The sequence below is a fragment of the Puma concolor genome, chromosome C1 (assembly GCF_028749965.1).
Source record: "Puma concolor isolate L17-30 chromosome C1, mPumCon1.1.hap2, whole genome shotgun sequence".
In the NCBI taxonomy this organism is placed as follows: domain Eukaryota; kingdom Metazoa; phylum Chordata; class Mammalia; order Carnivora; family Felidae; genus Puma; species Puma concolor.
Window position 1 is genome coordinate 179180797 of NC_141674.1, and position 24018 is coordinate 179204814.

General features: G+C 37.0%; 1 protein-coding gene across 8 annotated transcripts in view; it reads right to left on the reverse strand.

Annotated features, from left to right (window-relative positions):
• The window catches only part of STAT4 (signal transducer and activator of transcription 4), a 113653-nt gene that overhangs the window by 16760 nt on the left and 72875 nt on the right, over positions 1 to 24018 (reverse strand). For all 8 annotated transcript variants that reach the window (XM_086719169.1, XM_086719170.1, XM_086719164.1 and 5 more), the window contains 11 exons: positions 20988 to 21086; positions 18750 to 18842; positions 17796 to 17874; positions 14589 to 14674; positions 12971 to 13122; positions 11014 to 11172; positions 10210 to 10302; positions 6982 to 7041; positions 6655 to 6672; positions 6474 to 6567; positions 4413 to 4457 (listed from right to left, as the gene is read on the reverse strand). In XM_086719169.1, coding sequence (XP_086575295.1) covers positions 4413 to 4457; positions 6474 to 6567; positions 6655 to 6672; positions 6982 to 7041; positions 10210 to 10302; positions 11014 to 11172; positions 12971 to 13122; positions 14589 to 14674; positions 17796 to 17874; positions 18750 to 18842; positions 20988 to 21086 — 978 coding nt within the window. The remainder of the gene's footprint in view (positions 1 to 4412; positions 4458 to 6473; positions 6568 to 6654; positions 6673 to 6981; positions 7042 to 10209; positions 10303 to 11013; positions 11173 to 12970; positions 13123 to 14588; positions 14675 to 17795; positions 17875 to 18749; positions 18843 to 20987; positions 21087 to 24018) is intronic.

Consider the following 24018-nt stretch of genomic DNA (forward strand, 5'->3'; position numbering starts at 1 on the left):
CTAAAAAGTGTTGCAACTTCTTAAATTGTTCAGAAGGAAATTAACTTCCTGTGACAATGCATGGGCTAGTTGGCGTGTGAGTAGTGGATCTGTGTCTGAGAACCCTGAACCTTGAAAGAACATCTGTTTGGCTATTCTGTTCAATGAAACTCAAGTCACCCAGGCTTTACTAATAGCTTCTTTGTGCTTCATGACTTTCCACCACATAAACAAAATTACCCAACACCTCGGTCTAAGACTAAAGCTGTCATTTATCAGTTAAAGCCTACCAACAAAGAGCAAACTCAAGAGACTGCAATTCCAGCTTTCCTGTTCGATCAGTTTCCACATTTCAACAATCACTCTCTAGTCAGCATTTTGCCAGATAAGGACCTCTGGGAAAGTCTCCTTCCTGGGAATGTTTATCGTATAGGGATGAACTGATTCCTTCCAAGTTTGGCCACTTGGTAGGTGATGAAATTGTTTCTTCACAGTGGTTCTTCCAAGGAAAAGAACAAAGGTGGGAGAAAGAAGGAGTAATTGTTAACCTTGATTCTGTGACAGCGTGTCTACAGATTTCCCTAGGGATGTTGTGAAATTCCAAAGCAAATTTTTGAAATTAAACTCATTTTTTTTTCAAAAAAGTAAAGCTCCTACGCCATGTTGCACTCTTGCAGATTATAGAACCTTAGTCAAAAAAGCTTCAGAAATTGTCTAACTCCAATGGTTTTCAAATGTTTTTTTAACCTTGAAACACATTCTTGAAAAGAAATTTTCCATCTGGGTTCCAGCCTGTAAAATATATAAAACAGAGCTATCTTGACTAAAACAGGGGTGGGGGACCCAGAGCTCCACCATTCACCCCCCCACCCCCCATAATCCGGAGGTGACTTCTAAGGTACCTCTTTGGTCCTTTTGGGATGGTATGGGTTTAATGCAACTTCTTCCCTTCACCCAGTCCTATAGCCAGGATCCCTGTACAACCAGACTGATCACCTCTTTTTGGATAATGTGAGTCAAGGAGGCATGGGGGTGCTAGGGAGGTCTGGAGTGGTGCCCCTAGGGAAACTATCATTCATGACATCTTGGTCTGTTCTCAATCATTTAGTAATCATTCAGTCCAAGTTCTGACAACCACAAAAGCAGAACTGAGGGGCCCCTGTGTGCCCCGTGCGTGTGTGTGTTCGCGTGTGTGTGTGTCTGTGTATGCACGCGTGCCTATCAGACAGGGGGTGGGGACATGTGGGGTGGTAGTAGGAACCCGAGATATGTGATCCTATAAGAAGGGCACACACACATGGTGCTTTGAGGTTTCAGGGACATGGGGCCAGAGAGGGATGTGCTCAGGGGCCCTAGAAAAGGAACATCTGCAGCCGAGCACTTTGGCAGTGGGCAGAGAAGGATAAGGATCAGCAGTTTGTCCTGTCAGGTACCATCTTTACAGTCATTTCTCCACTTGTGTAAATACCTGTTCTTTACAAAGGGGCAGCCTGGAGGGCTGATCAGGAAGAGCCATAGCAGACATCTATCGCACAGCACAGCACATCACAGTTGATTCTCACACATACCATGTCATTTGGTCCTCTTAACAACCCTCTAAGTGCAGATCAACATGATGCCCATTTTACAGATTAGGAATTGGGAGTTAGTGAGGGTAAGTGGCTTGAGCCAGGTCAGTTGGCTACAGGGGGCAGACCCCAACATGTTGCTATTTCCATCCCCCCACTGATGCACGTTAAACATAAGGGAGAGGTCAAAAACAACATTTTCTGAGAAAGAATTCTTTTAAATTTCTTCTAAACTTTATAAGGATTCTGGCTGAGGTAGCTACGTGATTTCTGCGTGGGTGGGTACAGTGAGAACAGTAACAGCAGCGGCTGGAGTAGAGAAAGGATGAGATGCTCCTCACACACCTGCAAAGACCTCCCTTCTTGGAATCCCAGCAAATGGAGGGAACATGATGAGGCAAGGGGCAGGAGGAGGACAAAGATCAGTGCCAAGCGATAATGCTTCTCCCAGGGCAGATCTTCCGATCCCAGAGGCAGCATTGCCTAGTGGCCAAGAACATGGATATGGGAGCCATGCTTTGAATCTTGGCCTGACCGTTCTGTGCCTCAGTTTCCCTAACTAAAATAAGTACACTAATAGCATCTGCTTCATAGCACTGTTGCAAGAATTACATAAATCAATGTCAGTGAAGCTCTTAGTGCCCAGTATATAGTAAATGCCACAGGAGGATTTGTTAAACAAGTTCTTATCGGGCTGTGAACTCCTGCTGCAGGTGCTCACAGATAAGGAACAACTACTATTTGAAATTTGAAAATGAGGTATCATATCCTACCTTCCTGTTTTCCTGGCATTTTGATTACTACAATCTTTGGCCCTATGACTTTATGAACTCCATTTTATCACTAGATCTTCCCCAGGCTCTTTCCTGACTTCCTTTGATCACTCCTACTGCCTGGCCAACCCCTTGGGTTTTTTTTTTTGTTGTTTTCTTTTTGGCCCAACTTTCTGAGCCCACTTTGTATATTTTGTGACTTCTCGGTTATTCCTGTAGTACATAAAACAACTTTCAGGTCTATGGTTTATTTTAAATGTACCTAGGAGTCATATTACAATTCCATCAACAGGGGGAGCTCAAGGAATAGCTTAAATCAAATTTTCTTGCTCTAGCAAACTTGGGAAAAAAGGAAGAATACAATCATTCTGACACAACAGTACGATTTTGTTATTAATCCAAAAATAAGAAGAAATACATTCGACGTAATGTAAGTAGACAGTGTTAATAAGACATTGCTTGGTTATCATACGGTAGTAGATGATATACTTAGATTTCTTCTCTAAGGAAACCGGAGTAAAGATTTTGATTTTACATTTATAAAGATGACAACGTATTGGAGAGTTGACTATTTAGATTTATTTCCATTTGATCTGTTTTACTTAAGAAACGTTACGAAGCATTGTGTTTCGTCTATTCACACTTAGCGAGTACTATTCAAGGATGTTATGCTGCTTGAAGTGTTTGCAGCTTGGTCCAGAATTCCAGTGAGATGTGTGAAATAGATTTTTATTTATAATGTGCTAATGTGGTCAGAACAATAACTCTACTTTCCGGTTTACCAGACTATCCTTAAACTCAAAAGCTCTGCTCCTGTGATATCTGGGTGGTAGAGACCCGTTTGCAGCTCTGGCTTAAGACAAGGCTTACCCTGGGAGGAAGGCTTAGTTCATTTTTGATGTGGCTGTACTATTTGGCAAATGCTCTCTAAGCCATTAAGAGAATGAAGGATTTTTGGAAGAGAAAACGTAGTGTATTAAACCTGTTGTGGTCAATCGTTGTGGTTTTGCAGGGAGAGCTAGATTGATTGCAGTTGAAAGCTGGATTTTATAAAGTGCTTTTTCCTTTCAAATAATTCAAAGAGATTTCTCATAGAAGCTGTGACTGACTGTAAAGCCAGGAGATTGAATCCATATCAACCACACCAGAGATAAGCCTCACTATTTTACAACTGCATTGTGTAGATGATCTTGCATATGCAGCATCTCTGAACAGAGAGCGTTGGGCATTATACCCTGATCTGTAAGAGGAAGAAATTTTCTCTATCAGATCATTTGCCAAAGGTCACATTTTCAGTCACTGTCAGAATACTTTCAAACCCAGGCTTTCTAATTCCAAATATGTTTTAGTTTTAGTATATTTAGTCCTAGCATCTAGTCCAAAAAAACAGATGATCCCCAAGGCCACTTCGAACCCAGGATTTGCCCACTCTGTCATTTACGGACTCAAATGTAAACACTGGAATGGCATCAGTTTGTTCTGTTAATCAATTTCATCCAGTGGAACACAAGCCTGAAGTAAAAAGGCAAGGTAACTGATACCATAAAGTAACAGGGCTGTTTTTCATGTCTGATTTTCATATAATATGTCATGAAGTTTGAGACTTAACTCTTATCTGTGGAAAATGAGTGATTTTAAGATGTTTTATAATAAGAGAGAACTGACTAAAGACATTACAGCACACCTGTGAAATGCAATTCAGTGCAGGCACTTTAAGTGATGTTCTCTAGGAGTATTTAAGGTTATGGAAAGCTGCTCACCTTACATTGTTATGTGGGAAAAAAGCAGGTTATGAAATAATGTGTACATATATTGTAAAGTAATATATACATAGATAAAGGTCTAGAATGATGTGAACCAAAATGTTAAGTTTTTCTTTTAAAAGGGTATTATTATATGCAATTTCTATTTTCTCCTCTTTAAGACAAAATTTCTTAGACTGTTTGCACTTATCCAGCTTTACGTTTGTAACCAGAGAAACATGAATTTGACTTTACATAAAACTATAAAGGGCAGTTTAAAAGCTTTGTAAAAATAAGATATCATAGAGTTATTTCCTAAAAATAATTATCTTGTAGAAATCATTTTGTACCTCATTTCCTTTGCTTCCAGCACTGGACTTCATTTCCTTTGGTTGCTTTGCAAAAAAGGAATAACAGCATTATCAATTAAATATCGAGTCGGTCATACCCATTGGAGTGATTTTCTGGGCCACAATTCTGCTTTCTAGAACAGTAACCCAGATGTCTTCTAATTACGGAAACCTGACGCAGGTGCCCAGATTCAGCAGAAAGAAGCTGACGGTTTCATCTCATGGGATGTCACTTTAGAAACTTTCACTAAGGGACGTGAGGAAGTTGGCATACTGTTAAGACTATGATTTTCAGCCCACGTTTTGGAAAGAGGAAATCATGCTGGGATGTTTTAAAATCTACTCAACACTCCTTTGTACCTGGAAAACATCACCTGAGCTAAGCTGCAATGGTTCTCAATCCCTGTGAAACCAACACAGAGGATTGGGGAAACAAGCAATGGGAGGGACTATGCCACAGGACACACCAAGCTACTACATGGCGTTAGAGACTCAGGGACACAGAAATGTTCATGATATAGATGACTTCATTTTTTAAAAGACAGACAACAGTTTACACAGTGCCTACAGTCTGATCTCACTTAAAAAGTACATATACAAAAGTTAGAAAAAAATGAAAACGAAAGTACAGATGTAATAGTGCTATAAGGTGGTGAGATTACAGATGATTTTTAATTTTTTCATTTTTGCCTCTCTGGTTTTCTACATTTAGTTTTGTATTAAAAAGCAACTAGAAGTTATTATGCGGGGCGCCTGGGTGGCTCGGGTGGGTGAATGTCCGACTTCGGCTTAGGTCATGATCTCACAGTTAGTGAATTCGAGTTCCGCATTGGGCTCGCTGCTGTGGACGCCGAACAGCAGCGGATCCTCTTTCGGATCCTCTGTTCCCCTCACTCTGCCCCTCCCCAGCCTCAAAAATAAAGTTTTTTTTTTAAGTTACTATGCAAAAGGTAATATATATAAAAACGCTTTGTAACTAGAAGAGCACCTTAAAAAGTAAGATTTTATTTTATGTGTTATCCCTCCTGGAGTAAAGACCTAACCACTTTTTGGTATGTTCCTTGTCCTTTCCACATGACCTTTATTGAGAGATAGACATCTCTAAGTTAAGGTCTCTTACAGCTTTATTTATTAGCAAACATTGTCCATTATTGAAAATTTCTTAAGAATAGGAAATGAACCTATGTGAAAAGAGTATTAGTTATAAGGATGTATAATACATAACTCCTCCTTACATTTTGTGTATTTATCAGTCTCACACTGGAGGGATTCAGTGAAAAGAAAGGTACCCTTCAATACTACAGACCAAACAAAAACAAAATTAAAAACAAAAGCCAGCATACATTTGTATATGCAGATATCTATTAACCTAAATTTTATCTTTTAGAAATTAGACCCTTTGAAGCCCACTTAGTGGTGCCCCAACATTCGGGTGAGGTCCTTTCTAAGTGCTAATCATGAGTATCATGCATCTGGCAAGAAAAGCAGTAGAGTCTTTGGGAATCTAAGAACTATACAAAGAATTAGAAAGAAAGCAGGAAGAGATCTCTAGGTTAAGAGGAAGTGGTATGAACAAGAAGCAGCAGGTTAAGGCTGGGTCAGAAGCTTTCTAGACATGCCAAGGCACACTCTGTGCAACCGCCAGACCTAGGAACATCCTACCTGCCCACAAGCTACTCTAAAAATGAAAGCACCTTCGGCCAGACATGTTGTTGCTGGATATCATTTCTTGGGGACATTTAAAAAATGAAACCAGGAATTCCTATCCATTACAAGACCGATTATGTCTGTTATTATTTCCAAAATATATTGACCAATTGCTGTATATACTTAGGTACTATTCTCACCATTTTTGAGAACTTGGACTTCTGAGTTAAGTTACTGTGGTCTTTCTAACATTTTTAATTCTTCAATAATGGCATGTTTTATTTCTCGATGTGGCCCTTAATCTCACATAAGAAATGCCAGAAACCAAAATATATTTAATTATAAGGCCTATTCTTAAGGATGTGTCTGATTTGGGAGGGGGAGTAGCTTGTGTAATTTTACTGTTGAACTCACCAAATGTCGAAATTCTACTGAGAGACTCCCGTTAGAAGATTCTTCAATGGACATGGCTTTGACATGAGTTCCACAAAGAACAAATCTTCGATTGCTAGACAGAAAATCTTAGCTATTTACATGGTCTCAGGTAAAATACATTTATGGGACCATCAAAAAATATATAAAATAAATTTCTTACCTTAGAGTTGAAACATTCCTGTAAAACCAAGAAGATTCCTTAAAATGAGCTATTTTATGGATCTAGTAAAAACTTCCTTTGATACTTTAGAGAGTATTATAATATAGTCATAAATTTTCATTTCAAGACTTTATAGTAAAATTTTTTAAAGAAATCTTCATTGGAGTTCTATTAAATGTTTGAACTTCAAAGTCAAATATTTGAAGTACATTGATATGTAATGTTAGAGAAATATATTTAAAATTTTGAAATAATTCTATAGAATGAGGAAAGTTCTTTTTACAAAGTCTCACATTTTCATGTTTCAAAATGAAATCAGAAACTTACTTGTCAATAGATGCTTTCACCTTTACCTGATAGTTCAGTTCTGGCAATTTTATTAGTAGTCTGGAAAGACACATAAATAAGAATCAGAGCCAATAATTAAAAGTGCTAAGAGCCTTTTTATATTTAAATATATAAATATATTTATGCCCTATACACATAAATTGAATTTAGGTTATCTTCAGTTATATGTTAGTGTGATTCGTGGTTGAATCACTATATTGTACATCTGAAACTAATATAACACTGTAGGTTAACTATACTGGAATTAAAATAAAGTAAAAATAAATAAAAATAAAAATGTACAATTCCTCTTTAGTTTGTCATGTTACTAATATTGACACCAGCCATTTCCTATCATATTGACAAACATTTGTGAAGTACTTCCATATTGCCTTAGTTGATATATGTTGGATAATACATTGGCTAGGTCAGAAAAATAGCTATATATTTTGGCTAAAGCTCAAATTTGGGTGAAGTGTATAAATATAAGAAAAACATTCCGGTGTATCAATATGGCTCCATTTTATTCTCATATCATAAAAAAATTTAAGCTTGGTAAAACTAAAATGTTTTGATGATAACTGTTTTATGGCAAAAAGTCTGAGAAAGACCAGGCCTCTGGGATCTGAAAAATTCCAATTCAAATGTATTTGCAATCTTTAAGTACACTATGTAAGTCCCAGCAAAAATGTTCATAACTTAAAAAGATTTAATTCCAAACAAGTGATTAAAGATCAGAGTAAGAATTCCTTTAATTTCTTCTTCTGGTGTCAGATCCTTTGTTCTTTTGCTTTTCCCAATCGTTTGAGTCATAACCTCTAATATACCCTCTCTGTGGGTTCAGTCGATCTCAGAGATATTAATCCAATCACTCACTCACTCATCCCAATCATGCACTCATCCCAAAACTCATTCATTCACTCAGCATGTATTGAGCTCCTCATGTATGGCCAGGACAGCCCTGGAAGTGTGGACGTAGCTACACATAAAGGGAAGAGGTCCAGCTAAATCTAATAGATGGAATGTGGAAAATGGAAATAAGCAACTGATTGGCATTAGAGGAATATAATCACAGATGATAGACAGCGCAAACAAAAGTGTGGGTAGAATGTGACAAAGGCTCCTTAAAAATCCTGTATGAAGCACAGGTTTGGTGTTAGGGTTTGGAATATGATAAGTGTGTAGTTGTTAGTAGTGAAGGGTGAGGAGGTCATATGAAATAGGGCAGCAAGTTTTCCCTCTCTGCCTTCCTATCATACTTCAGGAAGGATCTGATCCACTGTGAGATGCTGATGACTAAAGGGAATCCCATGTCACTGCTCCTTTTGAAATAGGAGGCTGGAATTCTTTGGGAGGGAGGGGTTTTAGGGAAAAAGTTTGAATATTAGTAAAGGATCATCTATCAAGACAGTGAAGAACAGGGTACAGAGAAGGATAGGGAACCAACAGTCAGGTGGAAGAGGAAAGCAGGAACGCTGCTTTCTTTTTTTTTTTTTTTTTTTTTTTTTTTTTTTTTTTTTTTTAACGTTTATTTATTTTTGGGACAGAGAGAGACAGAGCATGAACGGGCGAGGGGCAGAGAGAGAGGGAGACACAGAATCGGAAACAGGCTCCAGGCTCTGAGCCATTAGCCCAGAGCCCGACGCGGGGCTCGAACTCACGGACCGTGAGATTGTGACCTGGTTGAAGTCGGACGCTTAACCGACTGCGCCACCCAGGCGCCCCAGGAACGCTGCTTTCAAATCAGGGACTAATGGTCTAGGCTCCTGGCAATCAGTTCAAACAACATGTAAGGTGATGCCCATTCAGGGAGCTTCTTCCACTCTGAACTCTTGGCTGAGAACATTCCCTAATCATCTCCCTTTTTGTCCCAGAGAGCATCTTAGACTTACCATTTCATCTCTGGGGGTATCTCAAGGAAAAGTAGGATGTCCACCACCCCTCTATCCTATTTCCCTTTAGTGTTACTGTCTTCTGGGTTATAGAAATATAGGGATGAGGAATGAATGAACAACTTTTGAAAATCATGAAATTTTGAAAGGGAACCTGGCCTCTGCCTTTTGTTCTTGGTTCTTAAGTCTTACTACAAAATTCACACAAAGGAAATGATTAAGAATTTCAAGTCAGGTATTTAAAATGCAAACTGAAGAAAAATGCCTTCCCTTTAAAAATGGAGTTCTGAGGTGATGGATGTTAACTAAACTTATTGTAGTAATCATTTTGCAACTTATGTAAGACAAGTCGTTACACTGTACATCTTAAACTTCTATAGCGTATGTCAGTTACATCTCAATAGATTTGAAATGAATAAAAAAATAAAATAAAATAAAGTAAAAAAATAAAGTTCCAATAGTGATGTGTGATCAGGGACCCTATTGTGGGGCCCTAAATCACTATCTACCATGGCATCATTACCTCTCATATGGTAGTCAGAGGTGACTTAGTGATTAGGAATTTAAAGCTTGGGGGTCTTGGAGATTGATGCATGATGAAAATCTTTGAAAGTTTGAGTTCAAATTCATTATTTTAAGTGTCACTAGGGAAAATGATACGTCTTGGTTTCTCATGCTAATGGAAAGGATCAAATGCACAGACAAAGCAGCAATAACACAAAAGTCATATGTCTTTAAATCAGGTACATGGTAAGGATATATTGAAACTTACAGCATTATGAGTTTTTGTGGAAAATCCTATAAGCTAGCTGCTGGGCAATCACAGGGGAAGAACATACCATCATATTTCATGGGTAAGATATTCAAAGCCTTTCATATTCTGTCCCCAATCTACTCAAGTCTACCTCTCCCTATTTCACATGCTTACAAAACAGACCCAGAAAGTCATTATTTCTGTCGTCTCGCTCTCCTACAATCCCACTCTCCTTCCTGTCTCTGCTCTTCCTGCAAGGTCCTTCCTCATAGGGACCACAAGGCTTTGCTAGCCTCTACCAAGTCAGCCTTTTCAGCCTTTAATCCCATGATGCCCGACGTTGGGATTCCATACTGTCATGATAATACCCTTCAGGCCTTCATCTTTATTGTCATATTCTTTACAAGCAGGGCCCTCATATTAACATTTCTGAGGGTATCTACCAAAGCTCAGTGCTGGGCATGCAGGAAGTGCTTAATAAAGAAGAGTTGAATGAAAGGCACTATGAGAGAAATGAGTTGTAATTAACGCAGTGGCTGAGGCTCCACAAACAAATGAAACGATAGAGCACATTCTGCCTACCTTAGCTTTACAGTGAACTGAATGAGAGTTTTAAGTACCATCGGTCTCTGAGGGTGGGTTGGCATGCATGGCTGTCGTTCAACCACAAATGAGCTAGATTAAAAGGAAATAAAGCACGTCTTGAAAACATTGAAAATATTGACAGGCTGAAAACCACAGAGAAACAGGATGCTGTCCTCTTAAAAGATCCAAATTTTCTACACTTAGAAGACATTCAAATGTCCATTAAGTTCAAATCTTTCCAAAGACTTCTCATAAATAGTTACCAAGAGATGGAAAAAATGCCTAAAGATTGTCCCTAAATAACAATGGTAAATAATTCTTAATTGTTATACTTGAGTCAAGAATAAAAGTCTATTTTTATCATACTAAACATAAAGGAAAAGTTAATTTCATGCCATCTTTGAACTGGATATTAGAATTTCTGGATGTTAGAATTTTTTTTTAGATGAGCTAATACACATAAACATGGTCTCCACTCTTCATTTCTTGGATATATACTTAAGAAGAAATCATTGAAATCTTGTTTTCTAAAATGTGAAAAATGAACTTCAGCTGGATGATGTGCTTGGCTATGGAAAATTGAGTCAGTTCTTGGGAGAAGTGTTGAATAAATAGTGAAGAGCAGAAAGGCTTCTGGAACTCTCTGTAGCTTTATTCCCTTTACCCTGAGGCTCACTGCTTAACACTTGCCTACCCCCCCCCCCCCATCACCTTAACACTAAAACCCCAGCCAGGGTGTCCTTACAACCCCACAAGACTGAGGCTTCCATGAGGCATTTAAATGGATAATACTTTACTTACTTCTTAAAAAGGTTGTAGATCAAGAAGGTGACTCTTTCTAGCAGATGGGCTCTTTGCATGGGGATGGGATCCCCTTCATATGTCATTTTAGTCGACTGCTCCTCTAATTTCTCCAATTGCCTTCTGAGTTGGAACAGACTTTCTGCCAACAGTGTAAAGCTATTGAACAACAAATGAAAATCAGCAGATAGTTTTCCCATTTAACAAGCTACCGTTTTAACTATTAAACACATTAGCAAATAATAAATTATTAAATAATTATTCAATTAATACAATCATTTACTTAATTCCATTACAAGTTAGTGACAGTTCTGTATGTTTATTTCCCAAATTAGTTTTTCCTCTAAGATGTATGATGCATGGGAAACATTTTCAACGTTTTCTCATTTTTACCTATAGTTATAGACATCATTTACAAAATTTTGTCAACATCTGGAACCAAATCCCTTTTAATTTTTTTGTTTACAAGTCTGTTAAACATATATATGTTAAGGATATGGTACTCACTAACGGGTAGAGAAAGAGCAAATTTAAAACTTTAAAAATACATGATATGAAGAGTGTTATGCATAAGAATACTAAAGAAAAAAGACAGTATGAAATGAACTGCCTTCCCCACTCCAGTATGTATTTTTCAAATCCTAAGTATTAGCCAAAAATTATCAGTGTATCTGTCTGGAGAAGGTACATGCTTAGAGTTTTACTCACTATGTGGCGATCTCACCTCAGAAATGGAGGTGGGCTCTTGGGCCTGAAGTTTAAGAAAGAGAGAGGCTGAAATGGACACTGAAGGGACTGTCCACTCCCAAGGAGGCAGGATATCTGGACAGACTTGCTAAGTCTTTCTGGCCCTGACAGCAGCTCTTTCTACTTAGAAGTTTATTCCCCACATAGTGCTATGAAAAGATCTGTCAACCCCCCACAGAATTTGGTGTAAGCACGCTTATCTGCTAAATTCTTGATGGCTTCCTTTGTTGTTTATCTTGTTTTCAAAACAAGGGATTACAGTGAGGTTAGGGAATTAAAGCATCTCCCCAAGGAAAATCAGTATGTTTTAAAAAGAGCCCAATTCCTTACTCTTCTTGACAAGCGGGACTGGCGGGGTGCAAGTGGCCCCAGTTATGCCATATCTCCCTTGTATTGCTCTGTACCCTTTGAAAGCAATTTTAGATTTCAACTGAACATTTTCCTTCTTTTTCATTATTTTTTCTAAGTGCTCATTCGATCAGATAATTTTATTTGGCACTGATGAAGAAGAAAGCCCTATCACATTTTTTTTTTCCAATACAAAGGATATCTGTATATGATAGCCTATGTGTATACGGTAGGGGATGCCCTGTTGTATTAGCCATTTGAGATATTTCATTTAAATACAAAAATAAATCACTTTGTTGAACACACAAAACTAACGTTGAACCCTGACTTCTTAAGATATACATTTAAAAACTAAGATATCTTTTTTTAAGCTTTTGAAGTTAGTGCTTCTTATGTTTCTTATGTCCTTATAGAAAGCTATATTTATTGCAGGTGTCAAAAATTCACTTGAGTCTTTTAAGATTAATATATTAGATGAGAAAAAGTAAGCATTTCTGATGCATTCTATAGACTTCTATAGATACTTTGTTTTTGCCCCAAAGGAATAAAATTAAAAACACATAGGGGCGCCTGGGTGGCTCAGTCGGTTAAGCATCCAACTTTGGCTCAGGTCATGATCTTGAGGTCTGTCAGTTCAAGCCCAGCGTCGGGCTCTGTGCTGACAGCTCCGAGCCTGGAGCCTGCTTCAGATTCTGTGTCTCCCTCTCTCTCTGCCTCTCCCCTGCTTGCATTCTGTCTATCTGTCTCTCTCTCAAAAATAAATAAACATTAAAAAAAAACACATATACATCTCTGGCTGAGCTACACTGAAGCTTTGTACTTCCTGTGGTTTTCACTAGAAACTAAAGTCAATTCGTTTTACCAGTTTTGAAGCTGGTCGAGCCCATTGTGGAGCGGTCCTCCAATGCAGGCGATCTGCTGGCGCCTCTTCCAGTCCTGCAGCTCTTCCATCAGCATGCTGTTCATTAACAAGTCCGTTTCATTGACTATTTGTGTCATTTTACTGAGGGCTTCCTAAAAACAAAGGTGACTACTGAAAAGATTTTCAAGAGACACAACCAAAGTCACTTATAATTCAACCTGTAAAACAATTTGTCTGACCTGGAAGATACAGGCTTGGTTACAATTCTCACTACATACTTTATGAAATACTACCTTATAGTTATCCTAGCACTGCTTTTTCAAACTATTAAATTATCACAAATAACATCACAAAGAAAGAAGCATGACCACAGTTAGCAATCTCATAATGTAATATCATTTAGTGTAAATATATTGAGTTTGTACCTCCTGTGACAATATTGAATCTTCTAGTCATACAGCCATTTCTCCATTATTTAAAAAGACACAGAATAAATTTATATTCTTATAAATATGTTTATTCATTTATTTTTAAATGCAATGACTAAAATTGGAGTCTTTCTGTATTAGTTTTTATTAGGACTTTATCTGAATTTAGGAAGAAGTATAGCTTTCAAAGGCCTAAGGATGAGAAGTTGTGAATTCCTATCCTGGTTCTGTGACAAGCTATGTGAATTTGGATAAACCACTTAATTTGATGGAACTTTATATTTTGATCTATACAATCAGGTGAATGGACAGAATTATTTCCGGTTCCTTCTGTCCTTAAAATCTTATTTCTGAAGTAGAATAAGATAGCATGCATAAAACATATAGTATAGATGCATTATGCATAAAAGCATTAAGCTTATCTTGGATTAAATACTTGCATGCTTAAAATCTGATATCTAACTGTTAAAGTTTATAATTTAGGGTGAAAATAAATTTTACGTTTATCTGTGCTCACACAAATTCCTGCACAAAAAACGAAGCCAAACTGTTACAAATAAACTCTTGACTTATCAGTAACAGCTCAGATTTCAATGCATTTATTTTCAAGGAGAGATAGAAAGTTGAAATAGAAATGTTTCCCTTTTTTAAAAAATATTTCATTTTGTCAGAAAGGAGTTCTTCCTCTCCGTGAAAGGAGGTTAGATTGAATACGCTCAGTTGTCAATGAACTATCCTGAAATCTAAGAAATTATTTAGCATGAGGTCATTTTTCAGAGTAGAAACTGGAACATTGATTTTTCTATTAAAATTTTAGTAGTCATCAAATAATATTTTAATTATACATGTGTAGGAGAACCCACATCAGCATATTAAGTACAGAAACTAAGACAGTCATGTCTGAAATAGTGGCAAATAAAAATTGGGTAGAACATTCACCTTGAAATTAATGGTAGCTACAGTAAATGTACAGCATAAGCAAGATAAATAAACTCGCAAGAGGTCCAACTTTGTGAACTTAGCAAGAGAAGCATGGCAAACAGCATGGCACTCTTTCTAGAAACATTGCCATTTATTCATTCAGCTTAAATAGAACTGAAGGAATCCAAGAGCTTGAGTCTTTTCAGTAGGATCAAATACAGGAAAAGGAGAAAAATGGGCAAAAGGCCAAATTAAAGTTCTTCACTAACCTTCCTCTTGAAGTCGAGACTGTTAAGCATTTCTTGCAGAGTCAAAACTTCCTGATTCATTAGGGCATTGTTCTTGTCCCCCTGATCTGTGAAGGAAAAGAGATGAGATGTGGAGTCCACTCCAAGGCAAAGGTCTCTGTCCTGAAAGCTACATCTGCTGCAATTTCCATCCTTAAGTCTTAAGATACAGAAGCCTAATGCGACTGTTAGAGATGAGCATGAAAGTCAGTCCCTATCTGCTCATTTGCCAGGAAGGATCACCACCGAGTAAGCCAGTGAGCTCTCTATCATACAGACCTTGACTGAAGACCATTCTTCACACCATGTTCCTTTTTGGGGCAGAGAGAGAGGTAAAAAAGTTTTTGAAATGTATTCCTTTTTAAGATACCTCTACATTGATAGTAATCCTAGCTGGTTGGCGTAAGTAGGAAAGGGGCCTGTCTTTGTGCCCATTAATCATATCTGACTCCTCCTCATGCCTTTACCCATCTGCCTCACTCTACTTGATACCCAGGAATTATGGAAAACTGCCTGAAGAGTTGCAGTTTTACCTACTTAGTCTCATGAACTAATAACGATGAAGTCCTTTGCTTTCCTTTTTGTCCTTTGCACAATGAGCTTGCCTCACAGTAAAACTAGAAGCAGGAAAGAGTTACAAATTAAGAAAAATCTCTGACTGAAAAAAACCTGAGATGGTTTATCCTCTTAAATGGGAGATGTGCAATAAACGTTGTATTATTTAACTTGAACATTAAACTTTACTGGTATATAGCAAGTGGTTATTTATAGTAACTGCTCTTGTCGGTGAAAAGTGAAGGGTGGAAATGCCAATCTGACCTGTGTGATTGTGAAAAAGAGGCCCCAAAACAACGTGGGGCCCAATTTCTCTACAAAATAGCACTGACCTCCAGGAAATCATTCTTGGTTGTATTCACAAATTCGCTAACTCCTAGATCCCACATGTAGCAAAATCTTGCTTTTACAACATTTTATTAACTCAAAATTCATTAGCTAATACTTTTCAGTCTTCACCAGCAAGATATAACTTGTGTTCATGTGTCTTTCATTTCACTTAAAACAGTTCATTTCACGGGGTTCATGGGTGGCTCAGTTCAGCTAAGTGTCTGACTTTCCAGCTCAGATCATGATCATGTGCTTCGTGAGTTTGAACCCTGCATTGGGCTCTGCGCTGACAGCTTGGAGACTGGAGCCTGCTTCGAATTTTGTGTCTCCCTCCCTCTCTGCCCTTCCCCTGCCCGCGCTTTCTCTCTCTCTCTCTCTCTCTCTCTCTCTCTCTCTCTCTCAAAAATAAATAAACATTAAAAAAAAAAAAAACATTTCATTTCACTTACAATCAACAAAATGAATACTTGTTGATTTAAGTGATAGAATGATCAATTTGATTCTTCGTAATGCTCGTGAAGCACTGATAATATCAATATAACTCTAATTGTAATATGCTAAGTTCAAAGCAATTCTATCGTTTAACGTATTTTGTTACATTCTACTTCTTTTTTAACAACTTTTTTTTAATTAAGTGGGCTTCATGCCCAACCTGGGGCTTGAACTCATGACTCTGACATCAACAGTCACATGCTCTACCTATTGAGCCACCCAGATGCCTCTACATTCTACTGCTTAAATTGGTGACTCACATATGAGATTTGGGACGAGACTGCATTCAATGGACTGGAATGCTTGATTAAATTTGTATTTCCAAACCTTTTTAGGATCATGGACCCCTTTGATGAAATGCATGTTTGTGCCATTTTTTCTGAAGGGAAAAATTATACATATAAGCAACTATGACTATTTTAAACATGACCTCATAGGAGCCAACACATCCTGAAGATGCCAGGAGAACACGTCACTTGTCACCTATGCCAAACAAGATTCCTATCCGAATATCTTTGCTTTTAAATCTTAGATGACAGTTAAGCATTTGGTCACAGTCATCCATACTTCCTTCCAGAAGTTTTAAGCTAACATCTCAGTAGTTTAAAATGCTTCAGTAAATAAAAGATTTCTATCCGATTTGTTTTGAAAAATTATTTGAAAATAATTTCAGAATTACAAAAGAGTTGCGACAATAGTACAGTTTCCATCTGTTCTTTATCCAGCTCCCTCTAATATCTTACATAAGTGTAGTACAATTACCAAAGCCTGCAAATTGTTTGGTACATCCGATTAGCTAATCTAGACCTAATTGGAATTTCCTCAATTGTCCCACTAATGGCAGTACACTTCGAATGATCAATCCATTGTTACTTGTAAATTTTAGACCTTATAAATATTCTCATTCTTTCATTGCTTTTTTTCCCTTTCCATTTTTTAAAAAACATCTAATTGTAAACAAACTCAGTGTTTAATCACAGAGATAATCAAATAATTGCAGTGTTCTTACGTTCTGACATTCATACAATTATTGAAATTATGTCTTTGAAGATTTTTTATGATACAGGGAAATATTTAAGTTAAAACTTCAGTTTAAAATGCAATACACAAAACTGTGTATTATTATTATTATTATTGCAAATAAATAGATATGTATGTATTTGAATATATAGGGAAAAGGCTGGAAGGAAGTATACTAACATTTTGACAGTGTTTATCTATAGATGGTGGAATTTTGTATGATCTTTAATTTTTTAATGCTTTTGTCTACTTCCCAAATTTCCTACAGTGAATCACATTTCTACTTACAATTAAAAAAATTTTTTTTTTAAGGAGGCTCTACGCCCTAGGTGGAGTTTGAACTCATGACCCTGAGATCAAGAGCCTCATGCTCTATTCACTCAGCCAGGCAGGCACCCTATATTTCTACTTACAACTTAAGAAATTATATTTAAAAAACTCATTTAGGGATGATATTAGTAATTTCCTGATCATGCTAGGAACTATTATTACTTTTCTTAGTTGTGATAATGATATTTTGATTCTGATTTCTCTTGAGCTGTATAATTTACTTTGAATTGGTTGGTATACACACACACACACACACACACACACAGACACTCACACACAGAGAAATAGAAAGAGGGAAAAGGAGGAAGCAAAATACTCTCCTGCACTCTCTCTTCAAAACAAAAACAAAAGCACTTCACTTAGGGAAGTAGATCAATTTATCAATTTTGTCAGTAAAGAATAAGTCCTAGTCATGTTGTCTTTATGTCCCTAGGTAGAACTACAGACAAAATAAAAACTTACCCATTGTCTGAATTGTTTTATACCTGTAGTCAAATTCATCTTGCAGGTCTTCTAAATATTTGGTGTCTTGTTCTGTCATCTTTTTACAAAAGAAAACATAGTCTGTTGTTACATGTAAGCACATCAGGGAAATATCATCATCAGTGTTTCAAAATACACTATTTGGGGCTTCAGTCATGTCCTAGATGAAGTGTGTACAATCTACATTTCTAAAGAGCTAATTCCCATGAAGTTTGAATAGCACTGGAAGAACCAGACAAAATGTTCTCTTCATTTTTTCTTCCTTATTGTTTGCAAATCTTTCAGCATCTTGCTTTTTATCTCTCAGTTCCAAATGATGCTACTAATTACTTTTTTTTTTATTATTGGAGAATATGGATACCTTTTCCCTTTTAGTTCCCTACAACTCTGCGTTAATGTATCAGTTATCTTTTCACTGAAAGGCTCTATTCTAATCTGCTGTACTTTATGACAATTCAGCCTACAGTCCCTCTCTGCTTCTTAGAAAAATATCTATGCTTCCTCTATGTCTCCTGTTTGTTTATGTTTCAAGATTTCACTTTGCTTTTCTCCAAACGTGGTGATATCTTTCTGCTCAGACATAATAGGTATTAAGTGCCAAGATCTGGGCTAATGGCTTTCCTTACATCATCTCATTTGTCCTCACAACAAGCCCGTGGTGGTGGTTATCCTCACTTTTGCAGATGAAGATGAAGACATTACAGATGTGAAGGTTAGAGGCTTAGAATTTGGGGGGCGGGGAGCTCCAGTCTCCAGTAAATTGAAGTTGAAAAGTTTCCCCCAAAGAAATCTTTTCTAATATGAACATAGTGTGTGAGAGATAGTTATCTTATTGACAAGTTACCCTATGATTTCTGTATGTACTAGCTTTGGGCACATAAGAAAAAGAGGCACAGTTAGGGCCACCTTGCTAATTTTTCATGAAACACTCACCTGCACACTATTTCTAATGGCAGTCACTTTGTGCTCCACATTCCTCTGCCTTTCTGAAACTGAAGAACTTTGTAAGGATTTCTCCAAAGGTCCCTAGAAAAAAGATGTCTTGAACTTTCAGTGATGTGGATAAAACAAGTTTATAACAAATGTAGCATATGTAGCATACTTTGAACTGAGGCTTGGATCAGTATGATATGGAACATTCTACAGCTATTAAAAAGCATGCTTTAGAAAAATATTTAATGACATTTAAAGTAGCACTAAGTTGTTAAGAAAAAGAGCAAATTATAAAAACACCATGTGTTTGTGATCTCTAGTTCTTATATATGTATATGTATGTAGAAATATATGGATATATGCATAGACATGTGAACTTAAGTACATATGATTGGAAGAACACACACACTAAAATGTTATAAGTATATAAGTGAAGTTACGGATGATTTTATGGCTTAAACTTTTTCTCCTAACATTCTACAACAGACCTATTGTTACTTTCGAAATTCTATAAAATGAATACATGTAATTTAAAAATGAGTATAGTGGCTACGTTAAGTTGGACTTAAATTGAGAATTAGGGATGTTGAATCTGCTGGGATGAGATTTACTTTTACACCGGAACAAAAGGGAGCTCACTAAAGAATATCTGAAACTGTTAGCCTAGTTAAACAGAAAGGTGCTAACCAACTTTTCCAAGCACCATTTTCTTGGCCATTCAAATAATCTAACATTGAGTGTTCCTCAGATATAAAGAAACTGAGTGCGTTCCTTTGGTATCAAAGTATACAGATACCCAGAGATGAGAGTTAGAACATCAGCAACCCCTTTACCTTATAGCTGGGCCAGGAGCTACGGTTAGAAAGGCTGATGACCTGACCAAGCAAATCGGGTGGAACCTCAAGTAGAGCCGATGCGGGTGGCTGGCAGTCAAGTGTTCTTTCAACTACACTACATTCTTCAGATTGGAAAATATTTATAAAGTTCCTTTTCTCTCATTTTGCCTTCAGTTATTTCTCTCTGTCTCTCACTCTCTCTCTATCTATAGATCCATCCAGATAGTTGTATATTGGTTTGAAGGTTTGAAATTTACAACAGTGCTTCTTTTATGGTAGCATGTGGTACCATGTTGTAGCTGGGAGATTATTCGTAGCTTCTAATTTGACTGATATCTGACATTTAAAGACAACAACAACACACACACACACACACACACACACACACACACACACTACAATGACTAGAGATAAGAGGGATATAGAAAAGCAGAGTTGAGGATATATAAGAATATCATATAATAGTAGTCATAGAATCTTAATTTTTACCCAGTTATGAATCAAGCTATATTTACTTTAGCAGCACTATACTTTAGATTTTAAATTAAATAAAAATGATACTGCCCTTCTTCATCTAAGAAAGAAGAAATTGTTAAAATTTCATACTTCTCCCAAAACAACCATAACCTGACAATAGTTAAATCTAAAAATTCTTAACAGTTCCAAAAAAAGATACTTTTCTTGGGCTTTTAAAAATAAATATAGTGGTGTGATTTACTAAATTATGGAGGATGTCATTTGGAAAACTGATTACTTACATATTCTTTCCTTTTTATAAGGATTAACTGAAAAAGTATTCCCAAGGGCTTCATTCTTTCCTCTATGAGTCTTGGTTGGGGGCTCTGAATTCATTCAGGATAGGGTGATAAAATAGAATCTAAAAAATGGCAGGTGCAAAGTACATTGAAACAATCCACAAGCAGGTATTTGTGGAGTTTCTAAAAGATAAAGTTTTTGCTTGTGGAGTAGTTTTGGACTTGTGGGGTAGGAAATCGGGAGATTATAGGAGGTTTTGAGCAACATCAATCCCTAAGGATAAACACGCTGAGGGAAGCAAAATCCAAATGGTAGTTAGGAATTCAACTAGGAGATAGTTAACTATATTCCCCAACTGGTGTTTTAAGATCGTGAATCAGAGGGTGACCAATGGAAACAGAGAAGAATGTATAGATAGGATTCCAGAAACAAACTCTAGACGGATGAGGTAATTATCTCAGTATGAAGGCAGGGACAAGGAACTACTCAAAAATGATCCTATGACCTTGATTCCAAGTGATCGGAAGGATGGTTGGCACCATTAGCATAGGTAGAAGGAGCTTGATGGGAAGAAGATAAGAATTTATCTGTCTCAGAAAAATTGAGTTCAAGGTGATAACAAGATCACAAGCTCAGAAAATATTACCTGAACAGGCATGTTGGCTGCAGCCAATATCCTCCTCTCTTCCCTTAAGCAGTTTGAAATGACCACAGCTACATGCATTGGATTTCCATGAAATTTGCCCTGAAAAAAGTGAGCAAAAACAACATAAAAGCTTAAATGTATACATCGTAAGGAAACATCACTACTTGCAAATCAAAAATAACCTTTCATTAAATATAGGAAATGACTTGGGATTTATTTCAACATTTGCCCTAAAGCCACAGAAACTTATATTGTGAATGAAACTCCTCTGTAGCATATTGCTGTGTCCTCAAAAATCATTTTTAATAATTAAAGAGTTCTTGAACACTTCTGTAGGAAAGGCTCTGAACACACACTCAGGAGGTTCCGTTTATTTTATGCGTAAGGTAAGTTTTAGGTAAAAGAGTTACTTCTTTGTAAATTATTATGAACCAGGTGGTCCCAGCTGTTCACTTGTTAACTCTGTACTTTATGGTATGCTTCAAGCATTCTTCGGTCCAAGCCTTTCATGTCGACTGGCTTATAACTGTGAGTTTACTAGAGTGGAACTATCACACATTTCAGCAATAATATGTTTTTTTTTTTAATATTTATTTATTTTGAGAAAAATAGAAAGATTTATTTTGAGAAAATATTTATTTATTTATTTTGAGAGTGAGAGCAGAAAGAGGGCAGAAAGAGACAGAGAGAGGGAGAGCACTCTTGTACTGTCCGTACCGAGCCCAACAGGGCGCTCTGTCTCATGAGCTGCCAACATCATGACCTGAGCTGAAACCGAGAGCTGGATGCTTAACCAACCGAGCCACCCAGGCGCCCCTTAGCAGTAATACTTTTATCACACCTAAGCATATACATTTTTTATTACCTATGCAGACATTGGTGCAGACATTGGCAGCTGGCAGTCTGTGGGTTTAATTCAGCCACTAGGTATGTTGTGTAAGTTCAAATATTGTAATCCCTTCGGGGGAAATGTGTGCCTGATTGTCCACCACTGAGAAATCCAGGCACTGATTTACCTCACTTGCCAGGGCCCTGCAGGGGTCTGAGATGTCTTGGTTTATAGAACTATCTGCAACACCACCATTATTTTAGGAGTGTTAAACTTCTTTGTTACGAGGACTTTTCCAAGCCAGGGTTAACAGGATGCTTAATAAATGTAGAAAAGTATTTAGTTTCCCTCCACCCTCCTCTCTGAAGGAAGTGATAATTATCTACTAAACGGTCAAAAGGTCAATAACAGAAAAAAAAAGACAGAATAACGACCCATAAAGTGGAAAATTGGCGATTAATCAAAAGTAAGATTATACAGATTGATAAACCAAAGGATCTTTCAAGGAAAGAAATGAGGTTGTAAACATTTTTATGACCTTCACTGCTGCCATAATTTTATTAGGTGATGCACATCAGTTGGGACTTTTATTTGTAAACCTAGGGTAAACACCAAGTTTCTGAGTTCCTGCTCTTCCATATTCTACAACCTGCAAAAACCTTTCTTCCCTCTTAAATCAGAAAGCTCCAAAAGAAAAAAAAAAAACAAAAAACAAAAATAAACTGACAACAGCCCATAAGGTAAAGAAATGAAAATGATTCTATTTCTTTAGCAAAGATACCAAATTTCCCATTTCTGCATGCTGACAACTTCAGACAGTCTGTAGTTAGAAATTTGCTCCTGTTGTTAATTTTCCTATCTATTGATTTTTTTCCAAATAACTCCTGTTCAACTTCCCAAGAAAGATAATGCTTTCTCATTTTGCCTTTAATTTTTAAATATCCTGGTTTTAAAAATAGAGGGCTTCTTCTTCTAGGGCTCATTTGGAGGCTCTGTTATTTATGTAAACTTGAAAACTCTTCCCAAGATCTGGAGTTCCGCTAAGACCCTGAGAATCACCATTATTTGTCTTTGTTTTTCTCACCCTTATGGGAGCTTTCCCGTGATCATTCAGATACTATCTTTCAACATTTCTCAGCTCTGTTGTGTACATTTTCATTTTCCTTTCCTGCTTGAACTATTTTACCTTCCCTTTCAGATTCACCTTCCCCTCATGTCTTATAAGGTTAAACTGTTTATTTTTCTCCCTTAGTTAAAGAGAGCACAGCATCACCATTGTTTTCATCTAGCCTATCTTTTCACTTTTCCTTCTGCATTTTTCTAACTTAGTCCCTCACTTAAATGTATGAGACAAAAACATCTCATGGAAAATTGATCACTACAGATTCAAAACCAAATTACTGCTTTTTATTTTGGTAAATATCAATGATGTACTCCTGTTCATCTTGCAGTTACCACGTGTATGAACCTTAAGAAAAAAGAAAAAAGAAAAGCAATCAAAACCGAAACCAAACGCAACCCAAACAAAACAAAATAAAAAACACCCTTGACTGTGTTGGTGGGAGGAAGGAAGGAAGATAACGCCAGAGAGAGAAAACTGTCCATTTTCTGTTGGGTGTGTGTCTGTCTTATATATGGGTAGCACATTATCTTCTGCCCTGTGGCTGTGCTTTCATAAGTGCCAATGAATAGAAGTATTTATTTTGGTGAAATCAAACTTATTAATTCTTCCCTTTATGATTAATGCTTTTTTTATGACTTAGGAAGTTTTTCCCTAACCTGAAGTCCTGGAGGTTTTTTCCCTGTTACCTTTTTATCGTATTGTTTTTCACTGTAATTCTCTTGGAGCTTGTTAATAATGAGAGGTCCTTTTCACATTTTTCTATGTGGGTACCCAGTTCTGACAATATTTACTGACGTCTTTCCCCCACTGTGCTCTGCTGGGCTGAGTCTCATACATCAAGTGTCCACATGCGGGTGGGTTTGCTTCTGGACTCCATTCCATCTAGGATTCTACCTATCTCTGTTTTATCAACCAGCTATCTTAATTACTAGAGCTTTATAATAAGTTTCGACGTCAAGCAAAATAGGTTTCTTTGCATTTCCATTTAAATTTTAGAACCAGCTTGTCTGCCTGCAGTCACGCACATGATCATGTTGAGAATTTAAATGTTGCTAAATCTTTAGATACATTTGGGATCT